The sequence below is a fragment of the Oncorhynchus keta genome, chromosome 34 (assembly GCF_023373465.1).
Source record: "Oncorhynchus keta strain PuntledgeMale-10-30-2019 chromosome 34, Oket_V2, whole genome shotgun sequence".
Taxonomy (NCBI): Eukaryota; Metazoa; Chordata; class Actinopteri; order Salmoniformes; family Salmonidae; genus Oncorhynchus; species Oncorhynchus keta.
Genome location: NC_068454.1, coordinates 52824759 through 52846303, shown reverse-complemented (window position 1 = coordinate 52846303; position 21545 = coordinate 52824759). Strand labels below are relative to the sequence as shown.

Below are 21545 nucleotides of genomic sequence, written 5' to 3'. Positions count from 1 at the left end.
ATGAATCAAGGCCAATCAGAGTGGAGAGAACGTCTGTCTGGCTCTCTTCCTCATTAGAGCGCGGGATTGACAGTTCTAGGTTCAACTATAATCTCCTGTGCGCTTCTACCGAGAAACGACGAGAGAGTGAGAGAGAGTCCTGTATACTGGCTATTAATTGCGCCTGTGTTTCGGGTGGGATGAGCTTGTGGAAATGATGACCAAGGGACATAGGCGGCTATTGATTAATTCGATATATGCTTACATCTATCTCTTGGATGCTCCTGAATCATCCGGATAATTGCTGCATTAAAATGATTTGAGCTGGATTGGAACCTATAGCCTACACATAGCCTACGTTCGTATTTTACAAATGCATTTGCGTATTAATGTAGGCCCAGCAGGTTTTTATTTGTGCTTGACTACATATTAAGTAACATACCCCCTACTGTGAAATTGTATTTACAAAAATATAAATACAATTAGACCCTCCCCTAAGTGATCCAAAAAGGCTACATCGTTTCGTTCCCGATTACAAGTCACTACATTCACACATGGTGTCATGAAATACATCACATTGAGAGAACAAAGCGAAGTATCGATTGATCTCAGCTACCACCGGCTTTGTTCTTCAGATAATTGGTATATTTTTTTTATCCAATGTATATTTTTCTTTAGAGAAACAGAATCAGAGAGGTGCATTGAGAGGCAAATGTTATATATTAAAAGAGATGTTCTTCTATACCCATAGGCCTGGAAATCTGCTCCATACCTTTTCACCTTCTCAAAAAATCTTCCTCTTAACATTTGACTTATATTTATCTTTTGTAGTTTACCTAAAATCATGGAAAAATACTCTTTATTCTCCACAAACAGCAGCAACTGTTTATTTTCCTTCACTCCTACATTGATATGTAATAGGCTTCAAGGAATGGCAATGTCAAAACACTCCCTGTCAATGTAGGCTTGTATCAAAACCAGCAATGGGCCTCTCCGTTTATCTTGAACACAACTAATAGTAGGTGAGTGAGTACTTCCAGATCCACTGATGCTACAATTCAATAACACAAAAGACCCCAGGTGCATTCACATATATGACTAGAATCATGATGCTATTCTGATATAGTACTACCGGTGTTCTCATCTCAGTTGTGTTGTATTTGAGTGGATTGGTGTTGCATGACCTTTAGATGCTCCGATCTGCCTCATGTCCTCTATGCTGTTGGTCCTCTCCATCAGGGGACCCTAACTGTGTTTGGCATGTGCTGACGAGACCCAATCGCTCCCGATCAGTGGTAGATGGGAAAGGTGAGGATATGGATGGAATGGGGACATGGAACGCCTGTGTGCCATCGCTTCGCTGCAAGACTGAAGCTGTATGATGGCCCCTCGAGAGGATGTCAGGGCGAAGGACCCCTCGGGTGACTCCCTTCACTCATCCTTCACTTTACCTCTCCTTCACTCTCTTGTTGCTCTATCACACCCTGCCTCTCCACACGCTCGTACAACCCATAGGCCTAGTGTGCAGAGCAAGGACCACCTCATATATTCAATGTGAGTGGGAGAGCAAGTGAGAATTTGTGTAACATGGAATGTGTGTAATTTAACCTCTCCATGGTACCATATCGATTGTGGTTTTCATTGTGCCTTTGGGGGATGTCACAAAAGCTTATATGGAAATACATTTCAGGATAACATTTCCTATGATTCATTGTGCACAAAAACAATATGTAGCCTAATAACTAAACCAAACTAGACAATGTAATGAATGAAACACCAGGAATTGAATGCCGAGAGCTTTATTTGCTGCTTGTTGAGTAGCTGTGTAAGGCACACAGAGTTTCTGAATATGTGGTTCAAAGGCACATCACAAGAGCTGAAGGGTACTGCTTGACTAGGTTGCAGGGTCATTCATGGTCTCATGTCTTGGTCAAAGGTCAGAGACCAGACATGAGCCGTCAGTGCAAAGCTCCAGGGGCGTGAGGGGTTAAGGGGTGAGAGGAGGTCACATGGTCATTTACGCCTATTCCTCGTCCGAGTCGTCGGCAGCGCCAGAGATTATGTAGGTTTGCTCCTTTGTGTCGCTTTCCAGTGTTTCATCCTCCGATTTAACTGTTCTAAGGGAAATAAAAAAATTACCTGGTTGAATAAGTTTCTTTACCAAAGACAAGGTGTGAACAATTTTCATTGTGTTAAACATTCTGACCTAACAATGTTCTGTCCTAACAATGGTCAATGATAAACCTACAATACTCACATTATTGTTTAAGTGCAGGTTACTTTTACCTGATGAGCACCGTCCTCCTCTCCGTCATCTCCACTGCCTGCTCCTCGTGGGAGTACTCCATGGAGGCGCCGTACCCATAATCACCTGCACCTTTTCCCATGCCTCCACCATTGCCTCCAGGACCCATGGCTCCAGCACCCATGCCTTTAGCACCATTGGCTACAGCACCAATTCCTCCACCATCCATACCTCCACCCATTCCTCCAGCTCCTAGGCCTCCAGCACCCACGCCTCCAGCACCCACGCCTTTGGCTCCAATTCCTCCAGCTCCCATTCCTCCACCAATGCTTCCAGCTCCACCCCTGCCTCCTGCACCCATGTCTCCAGCTCCCATCCCTCCAGCACCCATTCCACCTAAGCTTCCAGCTCCACCCATTCCTCCACCCATTCCTCCACCACTGCCTCCAGGTCCAATGCCTCCAGCCATGCCCACACTCATCCCAGCACTCATGGAGCTTGAGCTGCTACTCATTATGGACATGGTCCCAACCATGGTTGTGAGTCGTAAGTCCTCACCCTCAATCAGCTTCCTATGGAAACAGAGAAAAGTCGTATCAATGGATCAGAATCAAGAATATATGACATTACCACAAATTTGCTCTTCTAAAGGTTATTTACATGCTCTGTATGATCCTATCTAAATCCATTGCACTAAACCTCACCTGTAAGTTGTGATCTCAATCTCCAGAGCCATCTTCATGTTCAGAAGGTCCTGGTATTCACGCAGGTGCAGAGCGATTTTAGACTTGGTGGATTTCAGCTCCTCCTTCAGGGCCTCAATTCTTGCCTGTGACGTCAAAAGAGCCAGCTTGAGTTTGCACTTTAGTAGGCTACAGATGAAAGGTTTAACACCAACCTTTCATATGTACCCTACTTGGATTTGGGTACAATCAATTCAGATATTTAATGGTTGAGTTCTGTAGTAAACCGGACTTAGGTAAGGTTCATGAATAACTGGACCCTCCCACCTTCTGATCGAACGTGCTCACCTGAAGGTCCTCCAGCTCTTTCTTGTACTTTTCCTGTGCTTCACGAATTTGTGCCTCCAGAGCCTCATTCTTGGTCTTCAAAGCTTCCAGGCCACGCTCTTTGTTTAGGATCTTCAAAGGTTAGGAAAAATACAATACAAATGTCTTTTTCATTCATATTTTGATTGAGGAAAATATCCATTGCCATAGGCTACAACTCTTATTTGGATATAGACTCGATAATAATAGTTAATGTGTCACATTTTACAACCATGTAGGAATATCTTTATCAAATAGCCTAACTTACATCCTTCTTGGCGCCAGCAACTTCTTCCCTGACACTTCGAACTATATCCACATGTTTCGTCGTCTTGTTGTTCAGGTCTTCAAATTTACTTTTATACCAGGAATCCATTTCCTATAACATGTAGGGGTCATGAAACACATTCACACCTTGAAATGAATGACTGCTGTATGTATATACACCAGTTAATTATAAATAGGCCTACCTGTAGATTTTTTGCCGCTATTTCGTCATACTGAGCTTGGATTTGTTTGAGAGCGCCTGAGATGTCGGGGAGGTCATAAGCGCTCTGGGCTGAGGAGTGGGCAGCATATATCATTTTCAGTAGCTCTTCAATTTCCTGAGAAAGAAAAAAGGTTCAATTAAATGGTTAAAGGGGACTAGTGGTTAGAGGTTTGGGCCAGTAACCGAAAGGTTGCTAGATCGTATCCCCGAGCTGACAAGGTAAAAATCTGTTGTTCTGCCTCTGAACAAGGCAGTTAACCCACAGTTCCTAGGCCGTCATTGTAAATAAGTATTTGTTCTTAACTGACTTGCCTCGTTAAATAAAAAGATGATGTAGGCCTACACAGTAAAATCGCAAGGGTTAATTAAACTCTTTACAGATTGGATTTGTTTAGAAAAAAATGTGTGTTTATTATCAATGTACATGCAAAAACACATATTGACATTTAAAAAAAAAAATCTGCCTGCAACAGAGCATGCTGGGAAATATGACAATGGGGCCCCTCCCACATCTGTGGAAAACTCCATAGATTTAACTCCCTTTCTCTGGTTACTCTTAATGGAGTTAAAAGTACTCCATCCCAATAAACTCCAGTTATCAACACAGGAAGCATATCACTCTCTTGAGGGTTAAGATAACTCCTAAGAGTAAATTTACCCCCCTCCCCCCCAAAAATAAAATGTAACACTGTGATTTCAACTATCCTTGATTTACTGTTTATCATTTTGTCCATTAGCTAGAGTTGGTATAGGTCGGTCCAAATCAATCAGTGTGCGCTATAACGCGACCTACCGCTTTGTGCACCCTCTGAAGGAATTCAATCTCCACCTCCAACTGCTCGAGCTGTTTCTCCAGGGCGATGCGCTGAGAGGTGGCTCTGTCCACATCCTGAAAACCATATAGCGGCACACAATGGCATCAATGGCACGTTGATGTTTTAGGCAATTTTGGCTAACAGTGATTAAACAGCCTCTCACCGGACGGAATGCTTCGATCTCCATCTCGGCCCGCCTCCTCAGCTCAACTGCTTCCTCGTATTTGACTTTGGTTATCTCCAGTTGACCTGCCATGGCCTCTTTGCCAGCTAAGGCTTGGTCCTGTAAACCAAAACACATATTAACCTGTGGTATAAAGGTAACAAGCCGATAATAACTTATTGGCTGTCAGCCGTGTCACCATATTGGACTCATTCCAATTCTCCCTCTCCTCCTCTGTGTGTGTGTTTTCTGTTTTCTGCGAGGTAAACAATAAAAAAGGTGACAGCGATGACGTGTGGATTAAGTCATTCCGTCTCACCCGCTGCATTCTCATCTGATCTGCAATCCTCTTCAGATCTCTCAGCTGATCCTCATAGAGTTTGCGCAGGCCCGACGGCTTCACGAACCGGTTCTGGATGCCGTCAATCTCCATCTCCAACAACTTGTTCTGCTGCTCCAGGGACCGAACCTTTTAAGAGAATGACAATGGCAGGGTATGAATTATCATCAAATTCACCAGGGCCCCTCACTTGAATATGCTCGCTGCCCAAATACGTGGGAATAATGAGCAACTCCGTCTCCACAGCCAGAAGGCTGCATGCCTGTATGGCACACTCAAGCAAGCGTAGTCTAATTAGACAAATTCCATCAAATAAACATTGTTCCTCTACTTATGGGCGGCAGAATATCGCACAGATGTTAAAGAATATTGGCTGTGGCACTGAGGCAATGTATCCGGCCAGAACCCACACACAATAGCACATCCACGTGTGAAGAACAGCTATGTATAGGCTATGGCTTACTAGAAAGTTGGCTATCTCTAATATGAAAGGCACAAAAACAGCAAGTTCATCCCCATATGTTGCGTCAATTAGTCTGTGCGCCTTGTGTGTGAGCAAAGCGTGGTGAGTGCTTACCTTCTCAATGTAAACAGCAAGTCTGTCGTTCAATACGACCATCTCCTGCCGCTCACCACTGCGCGTGCTGAGGAATACTTTGTTCTCGGCAGCAGATGCGTCCAGGTCCACCGGGGCCCCGTTGCCATAGCCCACACATGCCAATGTTCCCACATTCCCGCTAAAACGACAGACAGTTCAACACTCACCGCTTGACCTGGAGATAACTGACATCACTTTGTTATTCTGTGAACGTCAAGTCATAACGTCAACATGAAATGTTATTGCCACTTGCATGTCATATCAGAGCCACATGGTTGATCGATGGCTTGTCACAATCTTTTATTAATTTCCAGGTGCCACATTTGTTCCTACTCTGATGTCAGATGCAAAACAATGTTTTGGCTGGGCTGAAGAAGTCTATATCCATCCGCTAATACTGGACTAGTAAGGCCCAGTGCACTACTTTTTGTGATAAAAACAACAACAATACAATACAATAATGTACATTGACATTAAGTAGTTTGTAAAGATGATCAATTAATACTTCACAAAAAGTGGTTGTATTCCTTGTTATTTGTTATTTGTTTGTGTATTTCCCATAACTTTGCACCTTTTGATGTAAATTTTGATGAATAGGGTTTTGTTCTTTATTGATTCCATTAGAATGACAATCGCAGAGAAAGGGACAGGGCAACAACTCTTACACTTCCAACTATTGAATCCTGCAAAATACTTTTCTTAATTATACAACTTTTTTGTCTTTTTTTTTTTTACAAACCGTAATTTATAGATTTGTAAAATTCAGATTTGTCAGGGGGTGCAGCTGTTACAAATTAAAATAATTCATTTGAATAAAATGTATGTTGTTCTCATGGATGTGAGCTATTTTGCTGTTTTTGAAATGTATTGAATTTAGTATATTCCAGTGTTTAGGCCTACCTACTTATTTATTTATTGATCCTTAAAACCTAAAATTCACATTAATATAAAGAGTTGTAAATGATTTAGATGTTAGTCCTGTAGGCTAATAGTTATGTGGAAAATTGACACAGGCCTTACTTTTTGACAACTAAAAGTTTCTCTATTCGTTTTAATCAACTGATGCCTTCGACTTGCATCAAAAATACATTCAGAAATAGGCTAGTGCTGCACAATAAGAAACCATTACAACTGTGGTTTGTGTAAGAGAGGGAGAGGTGGTGGATTATAAATTGTCTGTGGTTCCACTATCTAAGAGTTAATTTGCTTGATGGTGTTTTTAATTGCTTGATAACAATAAAGGTCGCCTATCAACTCTGAAAGACAGGCCATACTGTGCCTTTACTGGGCTTGAACATTTGAGTAAAGCCACAGATTGGACAATGAATCAGATATTTCACAGGATGTGTAAATGTGTAGCATCCGGTCGGCGTTTCCACTCACTACCAAATATGGTGATGAAAGGGAAAGGGGGATACCTAGTCAGTTGTACAACTGAATGCCTTCAACTGAAATGTGTCCACATTTAACCCAACCCCTCTGAATCAGAGAGGTGCGGGGGTGCTGCCATAATCGACATCCATGTCTTTGGCGCCCGGGGAACAGTGGGTTAACTGCCTTGCTCAGGGGTTGAACGACAGATTTTTACCTTGTCAGCTTGGTGATTGGATCCAGCCACCTTTCGTTTACTGGCCCGACGCTCTAACCACTTTTTTTTGACATTCTACAAATTTTCTCCTCAATGAAACATTTGATCTTAATGCAGTTTTCTGTTTCCAAAACTAGAACCTGTAACAAACAGAGTGGACCACGTTTTGTAGACTTTATCCTTTGGCCAAGTTTGTAAAAATGGCATTGTTTAGAAGGAGTGCATGGGCCAATTGAGTTACAGCACTTCAGAGGGTAGGCGTTCCCTGAAATATGCAAATAAATGCTAAAATGCACCAGTAGGATCTCGCTAGCTCATGCTTGACTCTTCCCACCTCCTTGCTTGTTCTGCCCACTATGATTAATTTGCTCCCATTGGAAACGGCAGGCTCTGCTCTATCTTGGGTTATTTATAAAGATCTTTGGTATAGCCCTAGCAACTACGGTGGATGCAGAACCAGGCCAGCTCAGTTTGGCTTAGTTATGTGAAAAGGCTATTAGTGTACAGGGTGGAGTGAGCATCTTACCCAGCCATGCGGGCGTTACGTGAGGTGGAGACGGTCCTTCTGCCCATGGTCTGGGCCTGCATTCTGCTGGCTCCGGCACTGGGTGAGTAGTTGGCTGACTGGTGGCGGTTAACTCTCCGGGTCGGGGATGGGCTGGACACCCTAACCTGGTAGGAGGATGAGCTGCTGCTGTCCTCAAAGTGGCGTCGGTAGGACGAAATCCTCTCAGGGCTGCGACTCATGTTGGCGGTAGCTCGGATTTGCTTTTGTTCTCTGGAGTTGGTCAGTCTTCACCTATGGGACCTCTGCTGCTTTTGATGTGCACTAGCTCCATCGCCTGAGACTCTTTATAGTCCACACGGCCTGGCTTAGCCCAGCCCAAAGGCATGGCCTGGCCCAACCCAACACATGAGCCAAGACCTCTGGAATCTCTAACCTCAGCACCACAGTGGGCCAGACCTGCCATGACATTCAGACATCTGCCAGCACCCTGCGAGGAGCTGAATAGGGGCTATGAAACAGAAAGGCAGATAGAACAGAGGCAGCGCTAGCAGGGCCCATTAGGCAGTAGTTGCGTCCAACAGCAGTCACTGATGTAATCTGCTCCGATGGGGCAGGGGGGCTTTAATTGCATGCAGAGCACAGGGCCAGGGGGTGACCCGATGAGGTCAGGCTGGCTTCAGAGGGACAGGACAAGGGGTTGCCTGAGATTTGACATAAATTAGTACTTATTAGTCTGGTCTGTTTTTTTTAACATGAAATAAAGGATATGCAGGAAGAAAAAAGAAAGAAATGGAATTAACTGCTTGAGAGAGAATCAGGGAAAATGAAGAAGCAGGGGGGTTGGTCTGAAGTTCACGCTTGATGTGGCAGAAGGATGTGAATGGAGTAAACGATAGTCTGGTTTGGACAGGGAGTAGCTCCTACTACAACACCTATAAGGCCACTCAGGGCGTCAGCAAATAGACATGGTCCTGACAAGATACTGCCTTGATCCTAAACCCTAACTGAACACTAACAAACAAAAACCCCCAAACATACTCACAAGAATAGACAGTAAGTACATACTGTACAGACAGCATCAATATGTGTATTCCCTATTACTACCTATGCACCACTGAAGTCAGGCTTCTCGAATGAGCTACACTAGGCCAGCACTGTATATAGAAGATAGCAAACCTTCTGCTGGCCTACGTGCTATACTCAGGATATTATGGTTCCCGCCCATTATTTTCTTGAGCCACTGCCAAAATCATAAAAATATAAAAAATGGTGACACTTTATTTTACAGTGTTATTACTATGATAATTATTGTACATACAGTGTAGGTAATGAATACTCATTGTTATACTGTACATATAGCAGTAAAACAATTCACGATAAAGGGGCCATCTCTCAGCTGTTTACCAAAACAGTGGCGTAGTGTAGGCTTTGTTGTTGTTTGAACTGCAGATTGCCCCTTTAAGTACAGCGAAACAATGGGTATTGATTGACAAGAATAATCACATATTAAAGTGTTACCTCAAATACAGACTCTTGTCCTATAGGCCTTTTGCCTGATCTGAAAAACTCCAAAATTGTAACATTGTGTGAGGGTGTCAACACTTTTACGAGAGATTCACTGAATTTTCCATTGGTAAGATTCTTTCCATTTATCTCAGAGCTTGCAGGCGTGTGGGATGTGGAGGAGTCTGCTCTGCATATCTTAGTGATGAGAACAGAAGCTAAGTATGCCCACCAGCGCAGTTCAACATCTAATCAAACTCTGACATCACTCATCCATAACATACTCGCTCCATTGCACAAGGGTGCACAGTGCCGGAGCCATATATAGAGAGATATACAGTGTCTTCAGAAAGTATTCACACCCCTTTACTTTTTCCACATTTTGTTGTATTACAGTCTTAATTTGAAATGGATAAAATTGAGATTTTGTGTCACTGGCCTACAAACACAATACCCCACAATGTCAAAGTGGAATAATCTTTTTAGAACATTCTCCAAATTCATTAAAAATTAAAAGCTGAAATGTCTTGACTCAATAAGTATTCAACCCCTTTTTTTATGGCAAGCCTAAAAAGTTCATGAGTATACATTTGATTAACAAGTAACATAATAAGTATCATGGATGCACTCCGTGGGCAATAATAGTGTTTAGTATAACTGTTTAGTGACTACCTCATCTCTGTACTCCACAAATATATTTATCTGTAAGGTCCCTCAGTGGAGCAGTAAATTTCAAACACAGACTAAATCGCAAAGACCAGGGAGGTTTTCCAATGCCTCACAAATGGCACCTATTGGTAGATGGGTAAAAAAAAGCGGATATTGAATATCTCTTTGAGCATGGTGAAGTTATTAATTACACTTTGGATGGTATCAATACACCCAGTCAGTACAAAGATACAGGCGTCCTTCCTAACTCAGTTGCCGGAGAGGAAGGAAACCGCTCAGGGATTTCACCATGAGGCCAATGGTGACTATAAAAGAGAGTTTAATGGCTGTGATAGGATAAAATTGAGGATGGATCAACAACATAGTAGTTAATCCACAATACTAACCTAAATTACAGAGAGAAAAGAAGGAAGCCTGTACAGAATAGAAAACATAAAACATCCATCCTGTTTGCAATAAGGCACTAAAGTGAAACTCAAAAGAAATGAGCAAAGACAAAACTTCAGGTCCTGAATACAAAGTGTTGTTTGGGGCAATTCCAACACATCACTGAGTACCACTCTTCATATTGTCAAGCATCGTGGTGGCTGCATAATTTTATGGGTATGCATGTCCTCAGCAAGGACTAGGGAGTTTTTGGGGGGATAAAAATAAACGGAATAGAGCTAAGCACAGGTAAAACCCTAGAGGAAAACCTTGTTCAGTCTGCTTTCCAATGGACACTGGAACACAAATTCACCTTTCAGCAGAACAATAAACTAAAACACAAGGCAAAATATACAATGGAGTTGCTGACCAAGATAACATTGAATGTTCCTGAGAGGCCTAGTTACAGTTTTGACTTAAATCTGCTAGAAGATCTATGGCAATACTTGAAAATGGCTGTCTGGCAATGATCACCAACCAAGTTGACAAAGCTTGAATAATTTTTAAAAGAATAATGTGCAAATATTGTACAATCCAGGTGTGCAAAGCTCTTGGAGATTTACCCAGAAAGACTCACAGCTGTAATCCCTTCCAAAGGTGATTCTAAGATGTATTGACTCAGGGGTGTGAATACTTATGTAAATTGGATATTTCATTTTCAATTAACATGCTAAAATGTAAAAAACACGTTTTCACTTTGTCATTATGGCATATTGTGTCTCGATGAGAAAACACATCTATTTAATCAATGTTTAATTAAGGCTGTAACACAACAAAATGTTAAATAAGTCAAGGGGTACGAATACCTTCTGAAGGCACTGTAAATTACTTTCATGAACAGGGTGCGGGTCAATTCCATGTATATTCAGGAAGTAAACTGAAATTCCTATTCCAATTTGCCTCAAAGGATGTCTATGTGAAAAAATGTGTAATTGGAATGACAATTTACTTCCTGAAATGGCATTGGCCCCAAACCTGGTCATACGATAGTTCAAGATGGCAAAGTAATTAAACAGAGAATGTTGAGCCGTGAAAATGAAGAAGACACAGACATTGCTGCTTCTGAAGCCATTCTAAAAGATCTGCCTCTCGTTATTGGGACCTGGAATGTGTTTTTGGTGTTTTTTTTAGTTGGATGAAGTGGAGAACCACGAGGTGAATAGATGCCTGTGGCTATGTACTTGTGTACAAGGACTGCTGAATTTGGCAACAAAACTTGACACATCTATCATTGATGACAAACAAACTTGTGAATGCCTCCTGGAGGTTATGTGGCAAATTCATATGGAGAGCTATTGGTTATTTCAAGTGGTTATTACATACAGTATATCACCCCAGTGCACCAGCTTTCTACATGGCAGGGATTAAGTTACCAATACCTTTTTCATAGCAGACAAATATCCTAATTTAATTCAGTTATATAGCATATCATATGGCCGTGTCTGTTATTTCATGAGAACATGTAAATAATAGTAAATAATGTTCTTTGTACCTTGTTATAGATTTTGCCTAGTTTCCACTGCTCGATCCTCAGAAAACCTTTTTGACAATTAAGAGACATTTCAAATCAATGTGTGTTTATTTCATTTCATACAGAAGCTAAATAACATATTGTGTATTTGATCAGTATATGCAGCAACAACCTACCTATCTACAGTATATTATATCCAATAACTTAGCCTTCAACACAGCATGTTGTATTCACCAATGCTCATATTTACTTGACAGCAGAGACCTGGAACACTTTGAGTAGGCAAACTTTGTGGAACACTGCAGATAGAAATGTCACGAATAGATGTCATTCTTTATTCTGCATGTCAATCAAGTTTATTTTATAAAGCCCCTTTTACAACAGCAGTTGTCATAGTGCTTTACCAGTTACCTGCCAAAATCCCAAAGAGCAAGCAAAGCAGAAGTGAATCAGAGTGGCCAGAACAAACTCCCTAGACAGAAAAAACCTAGGAAGAAACCTAGAGAAAAATACAGCTCACAGGGTTGGGCCCATCCTCTTCTGGCTGTACCAGGTAGAGATTTTTAGTACAGACATTTAAGGCCTGATTGTGTTTCCAGTTCATAGTGTTTGTAAGACTGATGGATAAGCAGACAGAGGATCAGGTCTGTCCTACACAATATATTTCTATCTGAATGTGTCACAATATTTCTATCTGAATGTGTCACAATGCACTGCTGAACGCAGCTCAGATACAATCTGAAGCCAAAACATATCCCATATTACCATATCAGCTACCTACGGTACCCTGCACAAAGTACAAGGTTCACAGCGACATACTCCACCAATAAAAACATTATCATTTGGAGTTGATTACTTATACAACGTGTGGATCTAATCCTGGATTCTGATTGGTTAAAACTGCATTCTAGCCGGAGTCGATTCCACAAGTTCCATCTGACTGTGCAATCCACTGTCTCATCAGCCCAGCCACACAATTTATACACTAGATCTACACTGTAAAAAGCATGGAGACATTATCTCCCATTTCTTTTAGACTAGCATTTCGTTTTCAACCACAGATATTTGTTTGAACCTTGCTGTCTATATCTCCAGCATTTGCAACATTGTTTCAATATTGAAATTCGATCTCCAGCTGTACCAAAGTACTGAACGTGTCGGGGGTAAGGACGAGGCATTTCTCAGCCATTCAAAATCATGAATCAGCACAATGTTTATGGATATATACAAAGAAAAATCAATAGAAAAAAAAACAAAATGGAGCTGGTTTGCTGTCATTGCAGCTTCAGTTTGATGTGATTACGTTAGTTGGCTAACGTTTCACAGCTATCTCTTCTGAACAGTGGCCTGGTGAGAGAGCAAATACACTACATGACCAAAAGTATGTGGACACCTGCTCGTCGAACATCTCATTCCAAAATCATGGGTATCAATATGGAGTTGGTCCCCCCTTTGCTGCTATAACAGCCTCCACTCTTCTGGAAAGGCTTTCCACTACATGTTGGAACATTGCTGCGGGAACTTGCCTCCATTCAGCCACAAGGGTATTGGTGAGGTCGGGCACTGATGTTGTGTGATCAGGCCTGGCTCGCAGTTGGCATTCCAAATCATCCCAAAGGTGTTTGATGGGGTTGAGGTTAGGGCTCTGTGCAGGCCAGTCAAGTTCTTCCACACCGATCTCGACAAACATTTCTGAATGGATCTCACTTTGTGCACGGTGGCATTGTCATGAAGACACAGGAGAAGGCCTTCCCCAAACTGTTGCCACAAAGTTGGATGCACAGAATCGTCTAGAATGTCATTGTATGCTGTAGCGTTAAGATTTCCCTTCACTTGAACTAAGGGTCTTAGCCCAAACCATGAAAAACAGCTCCAGACCATTATTCCTCCTTTTACAGTTGGGACTATGCATTCGAGCAGGTACGTTGTCCTGGCCTTCCCCAAACCCAGATTCCTCCGTCGGACTGCCAGATGGTGAAGCGTGATTCAACGCTCCATAGAACATGTTTACACCACTTCAGACGACGCTTGGCATTGCGCATGGTGATCTTAGGCTTGTGTGCGGCTGCTTGGAAACCCTTTTCATGAAGCTCCCAACGAACTGTTATTGTGCTGACGTTGCTTCCAGAGGCCGTTTGGAACTCAGTAGTGAGTGTTGCAACCGAGGACAGGAGATTTTTTACACGCTACGTGCTTCAGTACACGGCGGTCCTGTTCTGTGAGCTTGTGTGGCCTACCACTTCGTGGGTGAACCGTTGTTGCTCCTAGACGTTTCCACTTCACAATAACAGCACAACATTTGACTGGGGCAGCTCTAGCTCTAGCAGAACTTTTACAATCTGACTTGTTGGAAAGGTGGCATCCTATGACGGTGCCATGTTGAAAGTCACTAAGCTCTTCAGCGGTCATGGCAACGGAACATTTAGAATGAACGACTGGGTCGCATCCATAGACAAAAGGACTAAACGACTGGGTCGATACTCTGGCAACCGAACCGATAGAACGAACGACCAGCCGACTTGGGTATTAACCCTAGATGTGTGTCGGACTATATCTCATGGAATAATTAATAGTATGAATAAATTCATCAAAATCATGTTTTTAATGAAAATATGTCAATCATTATTTGAATGTTGGTAACCCATTGTATACAAATGATAATGCCCTCAAAGCTGGTGTTTGGAGGATATATTAGCATGGCTTGCTAATAATACCCATGGCAATATATATCATTTCCAGTGTGCCTTGTATTTTGAAGTGAATTGAGTTACCACCCATGACAGAATTTGTTAGTGGTTGTTGAATTTTTTCATCTTCAAGACATGGTTGTTGAACTTGTTCATTTTCAGTCCTGTGGACTTAGCCAAGTGAATTCCTATTCGAATCTAGCCAGTGTTAGGACATCCAACAGTTGGAATGTTTATTCACCTGCAACCTTTATTCAGAATGACTGTTAGGGTTACGAACATTAATAAAAGGATACTACCATTTAAACTGGAACAACCATTTCAGTAACAGGTGCAATAAATCAAACTAACTGATTGAATTTGTTTATTTATCTTTATGTAGCATAAGATATTGAAATGAATCAATGTACAGGCAAAAACACTATTAAACAATCCTATTTTTTTTGCTGCAGTAGAGCATGCAGGGAAATAAGATAATGATGGGCGTGAATTTGATGGTAATGTTTTACGTTCCACAGAGAAACTGACACAATCACACTTGAAACTGGTTATTAACACCCAACAATGGGTTTATTTTAAACCACAGTCAATTTCACTCTTGAATCAACAGGTAACAGTGGTCAATTTGCTGTGTACTTTCACTCTTTAATGATATAAAGCAAAATTGGCTATTTATGGATTTACCTTCCATAATAATCTGAAATGTCAGCTCAATCTTGATTGATTAAATAAAACATTAAAACTTCTGGTATGATAAAGCAAAATCACTTTCAAGAATGGCACAATTCTTGAGCCTCCCAGACAATCAGCTTTTCTGTTCACATTTTGCCCAATCTTGCCATCCACCTGCATAGTGTTGTGCACTAGAAAGAGAGAGAAAAAGAAGAGAATAAGTGAGCGATTAATGTTTATAGAACTGGGCAGTAGGAAGCCTAGTGGTTAGAGCATTGGGCCAGTAACCGAAAGGTTGCTAGATCGAATCCCCAAGCTGACAAGGTAAAAATATTTTGTTCTGCCCCTGAACAAGGCAGTTAACCCACTGTTCCTAGGCCGTCATTGTAAATAAGAATTTGTTTTTACCCGACTTGCCTCGTTAAATAAAGGTTAAATAAAAACTGATATAATGAAAGAAATATTTCCATGTACTTGATAAGATGTTTTGGTACTGTATGTGGCACTTCCCCATGGTGCTGAGCATGCTGGGTAAAGCACTGTTGTGTAAGAAAGTGAAATAAAACAGGGAGTTCCCTAAATGGGCCTTAAACAAAATTAAGTCAAGAGCTGAATTGTATTTTCTATGGCATGAAAAAGCATGACATGAAATTGTGGTCCTTCTGTGGCTCAGTTGGTAGAGCATTTTAACACCTAGTGGGCATCCCAGGACCACCCATACAAAAATGCATGATGACTTTGGATAAAACAGCTAAATGGCATATATTATTTATTATTATATTATAAATCTCTAAAGTGAGAAGTTATTTCTAGCCTATGCATTTTATGTCAATATGATATAGGCCTGCAATGTATAGTATGGTACTACTAGTAGTGTGTGGATAATGCAGTCTCTCACTCTTTATATCCTAGAGAGATGGCTTGGTCTAGGGCTTTTTGGCTCCTGATCCCAGCCAGGCAGGAAAAGACAATGTGGTCTGTCGGCTGGGGCATGTCTCCACCATACTTCTCCTTGAACTCCTCAGGGTTCAGCTGGAGGGCAAGGTTCACTTGTCCCACTGCAATGGAATGGAAAAGAACAGTATACAACAGAACTGAGGCATAAAGAGCAGATTGGTTTGTGTTTTTTTTTTACACGATTGTGTCCTATATTTATCATCTCTATCTGCAAATCTTCTTTCAGTAACCTACGTCCCTAACAGTGTCCTAGGAATGTCAAAGAGGTTGGTGGAAGTCCACGAGAGCTACTAGAAGTTGCCATATCATAAAGTGTTTGTTTGCTATGAAATGTATTTGCTTTTGTGCCAGAAAATCATATTGTAAAAGAAAAGGTGAGCGGCACACACTAAGAGTGCAGATGCAATAATTTAATAACGTTTTAACAGCGAAGCTGTCTCCATCAGGATAACACAGCGGGTCACGAGTTTATATATACACTGAACAAAAATATAAAAACACAACATGCAACAATTTCAATGATTTTACTATGTTTACAATTCATATAAGGAAATCAATCAATTGAAATACATTCATTAGGCCCTAATCTATGGATTTCACATGACTGGGCAGGGGCGCAGCCATGGGTGGACCTGGGAGGACATAGGCCCATCCACTTGGGAGCCAGGCCCAGACTTTTTCCCACAAAAGGGTTTTATTACAGACAGAAATACTCCTCAGTGTCATCAGCTGTCTGGGAGGCTGGTCAGATGATCCCGCAGGTGAAGAAGCCGGATGTGGAGGTCCTGGGCTGGTGTGGTTACAATGTGGTCTGCGGTTGTCAGGCCGGTTGGACGTACTGCCAAATTCTCAAAAACAACGTTGGAGGCAGCTTATGGTTGAGAAATTAACTTCAAAATCTCTGGCAACAGGTCTGGTGGACATTGCTGCAGTCAGCATGCCAATTGCACACTCCCTTAAAATGTAGACATCTGTAGCATTGTGTGACAAAACTGCACATTTAAGAGTGGCCTTTTACGACCCCCATCACAAAGTGCACATGTATACAGTAGTTTGAAAGGACACACATAGGTGTCTGTAATCATGGCTGGCTGAGGCTTGACTTCATTGGTGGATTTACAGATAAAATAGAACATATAAAAAAGCATGACTGATTACATATGATCATACCGCCATAATCAAACAGGAAAAGGTTCATCCAGAGGCGGCGCTCCTAGTGGCCGGGGACTTTAATGCAGGGAAACTTAAATCAGTTTTACCTCATTTCCATCTCCAAGTTAAATGTGCAACCAGAGGGAAAAATATACACACCCCAACCAGAAGCCATGGATTACAGGCAAAATCCACACTAAACTAAAGGGTAGAGATGCCGCTTTCAAGGAGCAGGACTCTAACCCGGAAGCTTATGAGAAATCCCACTATGCCCTCCAACGAACCATCAAACGGGCAAAGCATCAATAAAGGACTAAGATCGAAACGTACTACACCGGCTCTGACGCTCGTGAGATGTGGCAGGGCTTGCAAATTATTAGACTTACAAAGGGAAGCACAGCCGAAAGCTGCCCAGTGACACGAGTCTACCAGACGAGCTAAATAACTTCTATGCTCGCTTCGAGGCAAGTAACACCGAAATAAGCATGAGAGAATCAGCTGTTCCAGACGACTGTGTGATCATGCCACGCTATCTGCAGCCGATGTGAGTAAGACCTTTAAACAGGTCAACATTCACAAAGCCGCAGGGCCAGACAGATTAGCAGGACGTGTACTCCGAGCATGCGCTTACCAACTGGCAAGTGTCTTCACTGACATTTTCAATCTTTCCCTGTCCGAGTCTAATACCAACATGTTTTAAGCAGACCCACATAGTCCCTGTACCCAAGAACACTAAGGTAACCTGTCTAAATGACTACCGCTCCGTAGCACTCACGTCTGAATCCATGAAATGCTTTGAAAGGCTGGTCATGGCTTACATCAACACGATTATCCCAGAATCCCTAGACCCACTCCAATTTGCATACGGCACCAACACATCCACAGATGGTGCAATCTCTATTGCACTCCACACTGCCCTTTCACACCTGGACAAAAGGAACACCTATGTGAGAACATTAATCATTGACTACAGCTCAGCGTTCAACACCGTAGTGCCCTCAAAGCTCATCACTAAGCTAAGGACCCTGGGACTAAACACCTCCCTCTGGAACTGGATCCTGGACTTCCTGAAGGGCCACACCCAGGGGTAAGGGTAGGTAGCAACACATCCGCCACGCTGATCCTCAACACAGGGGCCCCTCAGGGGTGCGTGCTCAGTCCCCTCCTGTACTCCCTGTTCACTCATGACTGCATGACCAGGAACGACTCCAACACCATCATTATTAAGTTTGCTGATGACAACAGTGGTAGGCCTGATCACCGACAACGATGAGAAAGCCTATAGGGAGGTTAGGGACCTGACCGAGTGGTGCAAGGACCTCTCCCTAAATGTGACCAAGACAAAGGAGATGATTGTGGACTACAGGAAAAGGAGGACCAAGCACGCCCCCATTCTCATCGACAGGGCTGTAGTGGGACAGGTTGAGAGCTTCAAGTTCCTTGGCGTCCACATCGCAAAAACAAACTAACATGGTCCAAGCACACCAAGACAGTCATGAAGAGGGCACGACAAAACCTATTCCCCCACAGAAGACTAAACAAATTTGGCATGGGTCAACAGATCCTCCAAAGGTTTTACAGCTGCACATTGAGAGCATCCTGACGGGTTGCATCACTGCCTGGTATGGCAATTGCTCGGCCTCCGACCACAAGGCACTACAGAGGGTAGTGCGAACGACCCAGTACATCACCGGGGCCAAGCTTCCTGCCATCCAGGACCTCTATGCCAGTCGGTGTCAGAGGACGGCCCTAAAAATAGTCAAAGACTCCAGCCACCCTAGTCATAAACTGTTCTCTCTGCTACCACACGGCAACCGGAGTGCCAAAGTCTAGGCCCAAGAGACTTCTAAACACCTTCTACCCCCAATCCATAAGACTCCGGAACCGCTAATCAAATGGTTCCCCAGACTATTTGCATTGTCCCCCCCTTCTATGCTGCTGCTGCTACTCTCTGTTTAATAACTCTACCTACATGTACATATTACCTCAATACCGGTGCCCCCGCACATTGAATTTGCACCGGTACCCTCTGTATATAGCACCGCTAGTGTTATTTACTGCTGCTCTTTAATTATTTGTTATTTGTTACTTTTTTTGTTGGTATTTTCTTAAAACTGCGTTGTTGGTTATGGGCTTGTAAATAAGCATTTCACTGTAAGGTCTACCTGTTGTATTCGGCGCATGTGACAAATAACATTTGATTTGAGATGTAATTTGGCTACATAGGCCCACAAACATTATTTACAATGGATAGCAAAAACACAATCACAAGAATGGCTTCAGATCAAACTCATCTACGTCTTATTGTACCATGTTACCATGTTGCAGCACATTTTACAATATGCAGATTTGTTCTTTAGAGGTTTATGTCATGATACAGGCCATAATGAAAAGAATAACTCACGAGGTACGTTGATTGACCCCGGGATGTTTCCGTACTCTCGGAGTTCCCACGGCTCCCGGACATCTATTACCACACTTGTTCGGGTAGCGAGTAGTTTCTTTAATTGTTCGTAAGAGACATCAGTTTCTGGCAATGGGGATGAGCTGAAACTACGTAACACGTACACTTTGTGGGTGGCATGGATATCTGAAAGATATAAAACAACGGTTGTTTACTAGTGAGCAGAAAAAAACCAACACATTTTGAATGAGTTTAATAGTGTAAAAGACTCACTACAAAAGTTTACAATTAAGCCTCACGTTTTCAACTTCGCTGATTACAGTGCCTTAGGACTGGTTATTCATTTCAACCCATGCCAAGCAGACTTACATGATGCACATCGGGAGTGAGTACCGAATGTGTTTGACAGCGCTCTTCGTGAGGCTGGAATGACATTTCGGTTTGCCAAAAGCCATGGAATAGCTGCAGCAAGCCTCGAACAAGCTTTCTGAGCCATGTCAATATTTACACATGAAACTAAATCAAAGGTTTCAAAACAAAACTCAAAACAACACTACTGTATTGACTGCGACAGCACTGTCGTTTTCTTCTTCTTCTTTGGGTTTTATGACGAACAACACTCAAAAGGTCTATTGCGCCACCAACTGGACGGGGGTAAAATGTTTACAAAAGAAAATTCAACTCCACACAGGAGGCGAAAATGTACATTGATCCACACGCACTTCAACGACAAAAAAAGTAACAAAAATATATACTTTCCCAACCCTTCAGTCCTTCAAAAACTAAAATACCCTACTCAGGCAGAGAACGTATGGGTAATTGCATACTTGGAGTGTGCCTGAAAGTGGGCGTTGCAAAAAAACATGAGTTGGTGGATCAATAGTGATGAGCGTAACATCAGCACTCCATTACTGGTTAGACCAGCCATAGCAAGGTGCACCATGGCTTAATGTCACCCGGAGCGAGCATACTGTTATGGGTGTAAATTCAAACACGTACCACAGGGGAATGCCATCACTGACCCCTAGGTCTAGGGCTCCTGTGCCTGTTTGCTTCTCAGGTTGTTCTTCTTCCCCTCTGCAGATCCAGAACCAGTCCCAGCACCAATCCAGATACCATTGGCCGGTCCCAGCACCAGACCACCCGACGAAGATCGGAGGGAACAAACACCAGACCTTCACCCGGAGCAAGCAGACCACAGGGGAGTGCCACAATTGACCTCCAGGTCTAGGGCTCCCTTGTGTCTGCTTGCTCTTCAGGTTGTCTTTCCTCCCCTCTACAGATCCCGACCCCGCCCCAGTTCCCGGTGCTCGGTTCCTGTTTTCTCAGAGAACCACAGTCCCAACACCAACCCCTGGTTTTCCAACACTGATACCACCACAATTTCTAACCTGGCCCCAACACAAACCCATGTTTTCCTTTTCCCAGGCCCAACACCAGCATCAACCATGGACACAGCACTGACCAACCAGAATTGCCACCTTCATCCACCAACTGCCAGCTCAACCTTCCCCTCCCCAAAGACACATTGTGGACTGAATTGACTGGCAGATTTGTCTCATTACTTTTTTTTATTCATTGATTTCTTTGCTTTTTTTTCTCTTTACTTTTGTTTGATTGGATGATCATTTGGTTTGCTTTAATTTAATTGATTACTTATAGATTGAATAGTTGATGATTTAGAATGCTTACTTGAACATTTTAAACTGTAATGAATATCGGAATAACCAAATATTAACATAGCAGGTTAAGAGAACTAATGTAGCAGCTTATGAAAATTAATGTAGCCGTTTAGTATAATTAACGTGGCCGGTTACGATAATGAGGAT

General features: G+C 42.5%; 2 protein-coding genes across 4 annotated transcripts; both read right to left on the bottom strand.

Moving 5' to 3' along the window:
- Positions 1 to 1773: 1773 nt before the first annotated feature.
- On the bottom strand, positions 1774 to 8088 carry LOC118367573 (glial fibrillary acidic protein-like). 2 transcript variants are annotated; one of them, XM_052492616.1, is made up of 11 exons: positions 7794 to 8088; positions 5659 to 5818; positions 5061 to 5210; positions 4742 to 4861; positions 4557 to 4652; positions 3744 to 3878; positions 3542 to 3652; positions 3256 to 3366; positions 2929 to 3053; positions 2266 to 2796; positions 1774 to 2096 (listed from the first exon to the last, which is right to left on the bottom strand). In XM_052492616.1, exons 1-11 carry the CDS (start codon positions 8012 to 8014, stop codon positions 2003 to 2005), a joined length of 1854 nt encoding a protein of 617 aa, XP_052348576.1. In that variant the 5' UTR covers positions 8015 to 8088; the 3' UTR covers positions 1774 to 2002. The 2 variants fall into 2 exon arrangements, with proteins under 2 accessions (XP_052348576.1, XP_052348577.1); XM_052492617.1 differs by having other exon boundaries at positions 1774 to 2091.
- Positions 8089 to 14885: 6797 nt separating this feature from the next.
- On the bottom strand, positions 14886 to 20930 carry tstd3 (thiosulfate sulfurtransferase like domain containing 3). 2 transcript variants are annotated; one of them, XM_035750561.2, is made up of 4 exons: positions 20716 to 20930; positions 19717 to 19902; positions 16102 to 16261; positions 14886 to 15394 (listed from the first exon to the last, which is right to left on the bottom strand). In XM_035750561.2, exons 1-4 carry the CDS (start codon positions 20729 to 20731, stop codon positions 15337 to 15339), a joined length of 420 nt encoding a protein of 139 aa, XP_035606454.1. In that variant the 5' UTR covers positions 20732 to 20930; the 3' UTR covers positions 14886 to 15336. The 2 variants fall into 2 exon arrangements, with proteins under 2 accessions (XP_035606454.1, XP_035606453.1); XM_035750560.2 differs by lacking the exon at positions 20716 to 20930 and adding an exon at positions 20086 to 20334.
- Positions 20931 to 21545: the final 615 nt, after the last annotated feature.

Coding starts and splice junctions, on each gene's coding strand:
- LOC118367573 (XM_052492616.1), bottom strand. CDS start 8,014: ATGAGTCGCAGCCCTGAGAGGATTTCGTCCTACCGACGCCACTTTGAG. Junction 3,879..4,556: donor TTCAGAGGGTGCACAAAGCG/GTAGGTCGCGTT, acceptor TTTCTTTCTCAG/GAAATTGAAGAGCTACTGAA. Junction 3,054..3,255: donor AAGAGCTGGAGGACCTTCAG/GTGAGCACGTTC, acceptor TTGACGTCACAG/GCAAGAATTGAGGCCCTGAA.
- tstd3 (XM_035750560.2), bottom strand. CDS start 20,212: ATGGCTCAGAAAGCTTGTTCGAGGCTTGCTGCAGCTATTCCATGGCTT. Junction 19,903..20,085: donor TCACTCCCGATGTGCATCAT/GTAAGTCTGCTT, acceptor TATATCTTTCAG/ATATCCATGCCACCCACAAA. Junction 15,395..16,101: donor ATCTCTCTAGGATATAAAGA/GTGAGAGACTGC, acceptor CTCTCTTTCTAG/TGCACAACACTATGCAGGTG.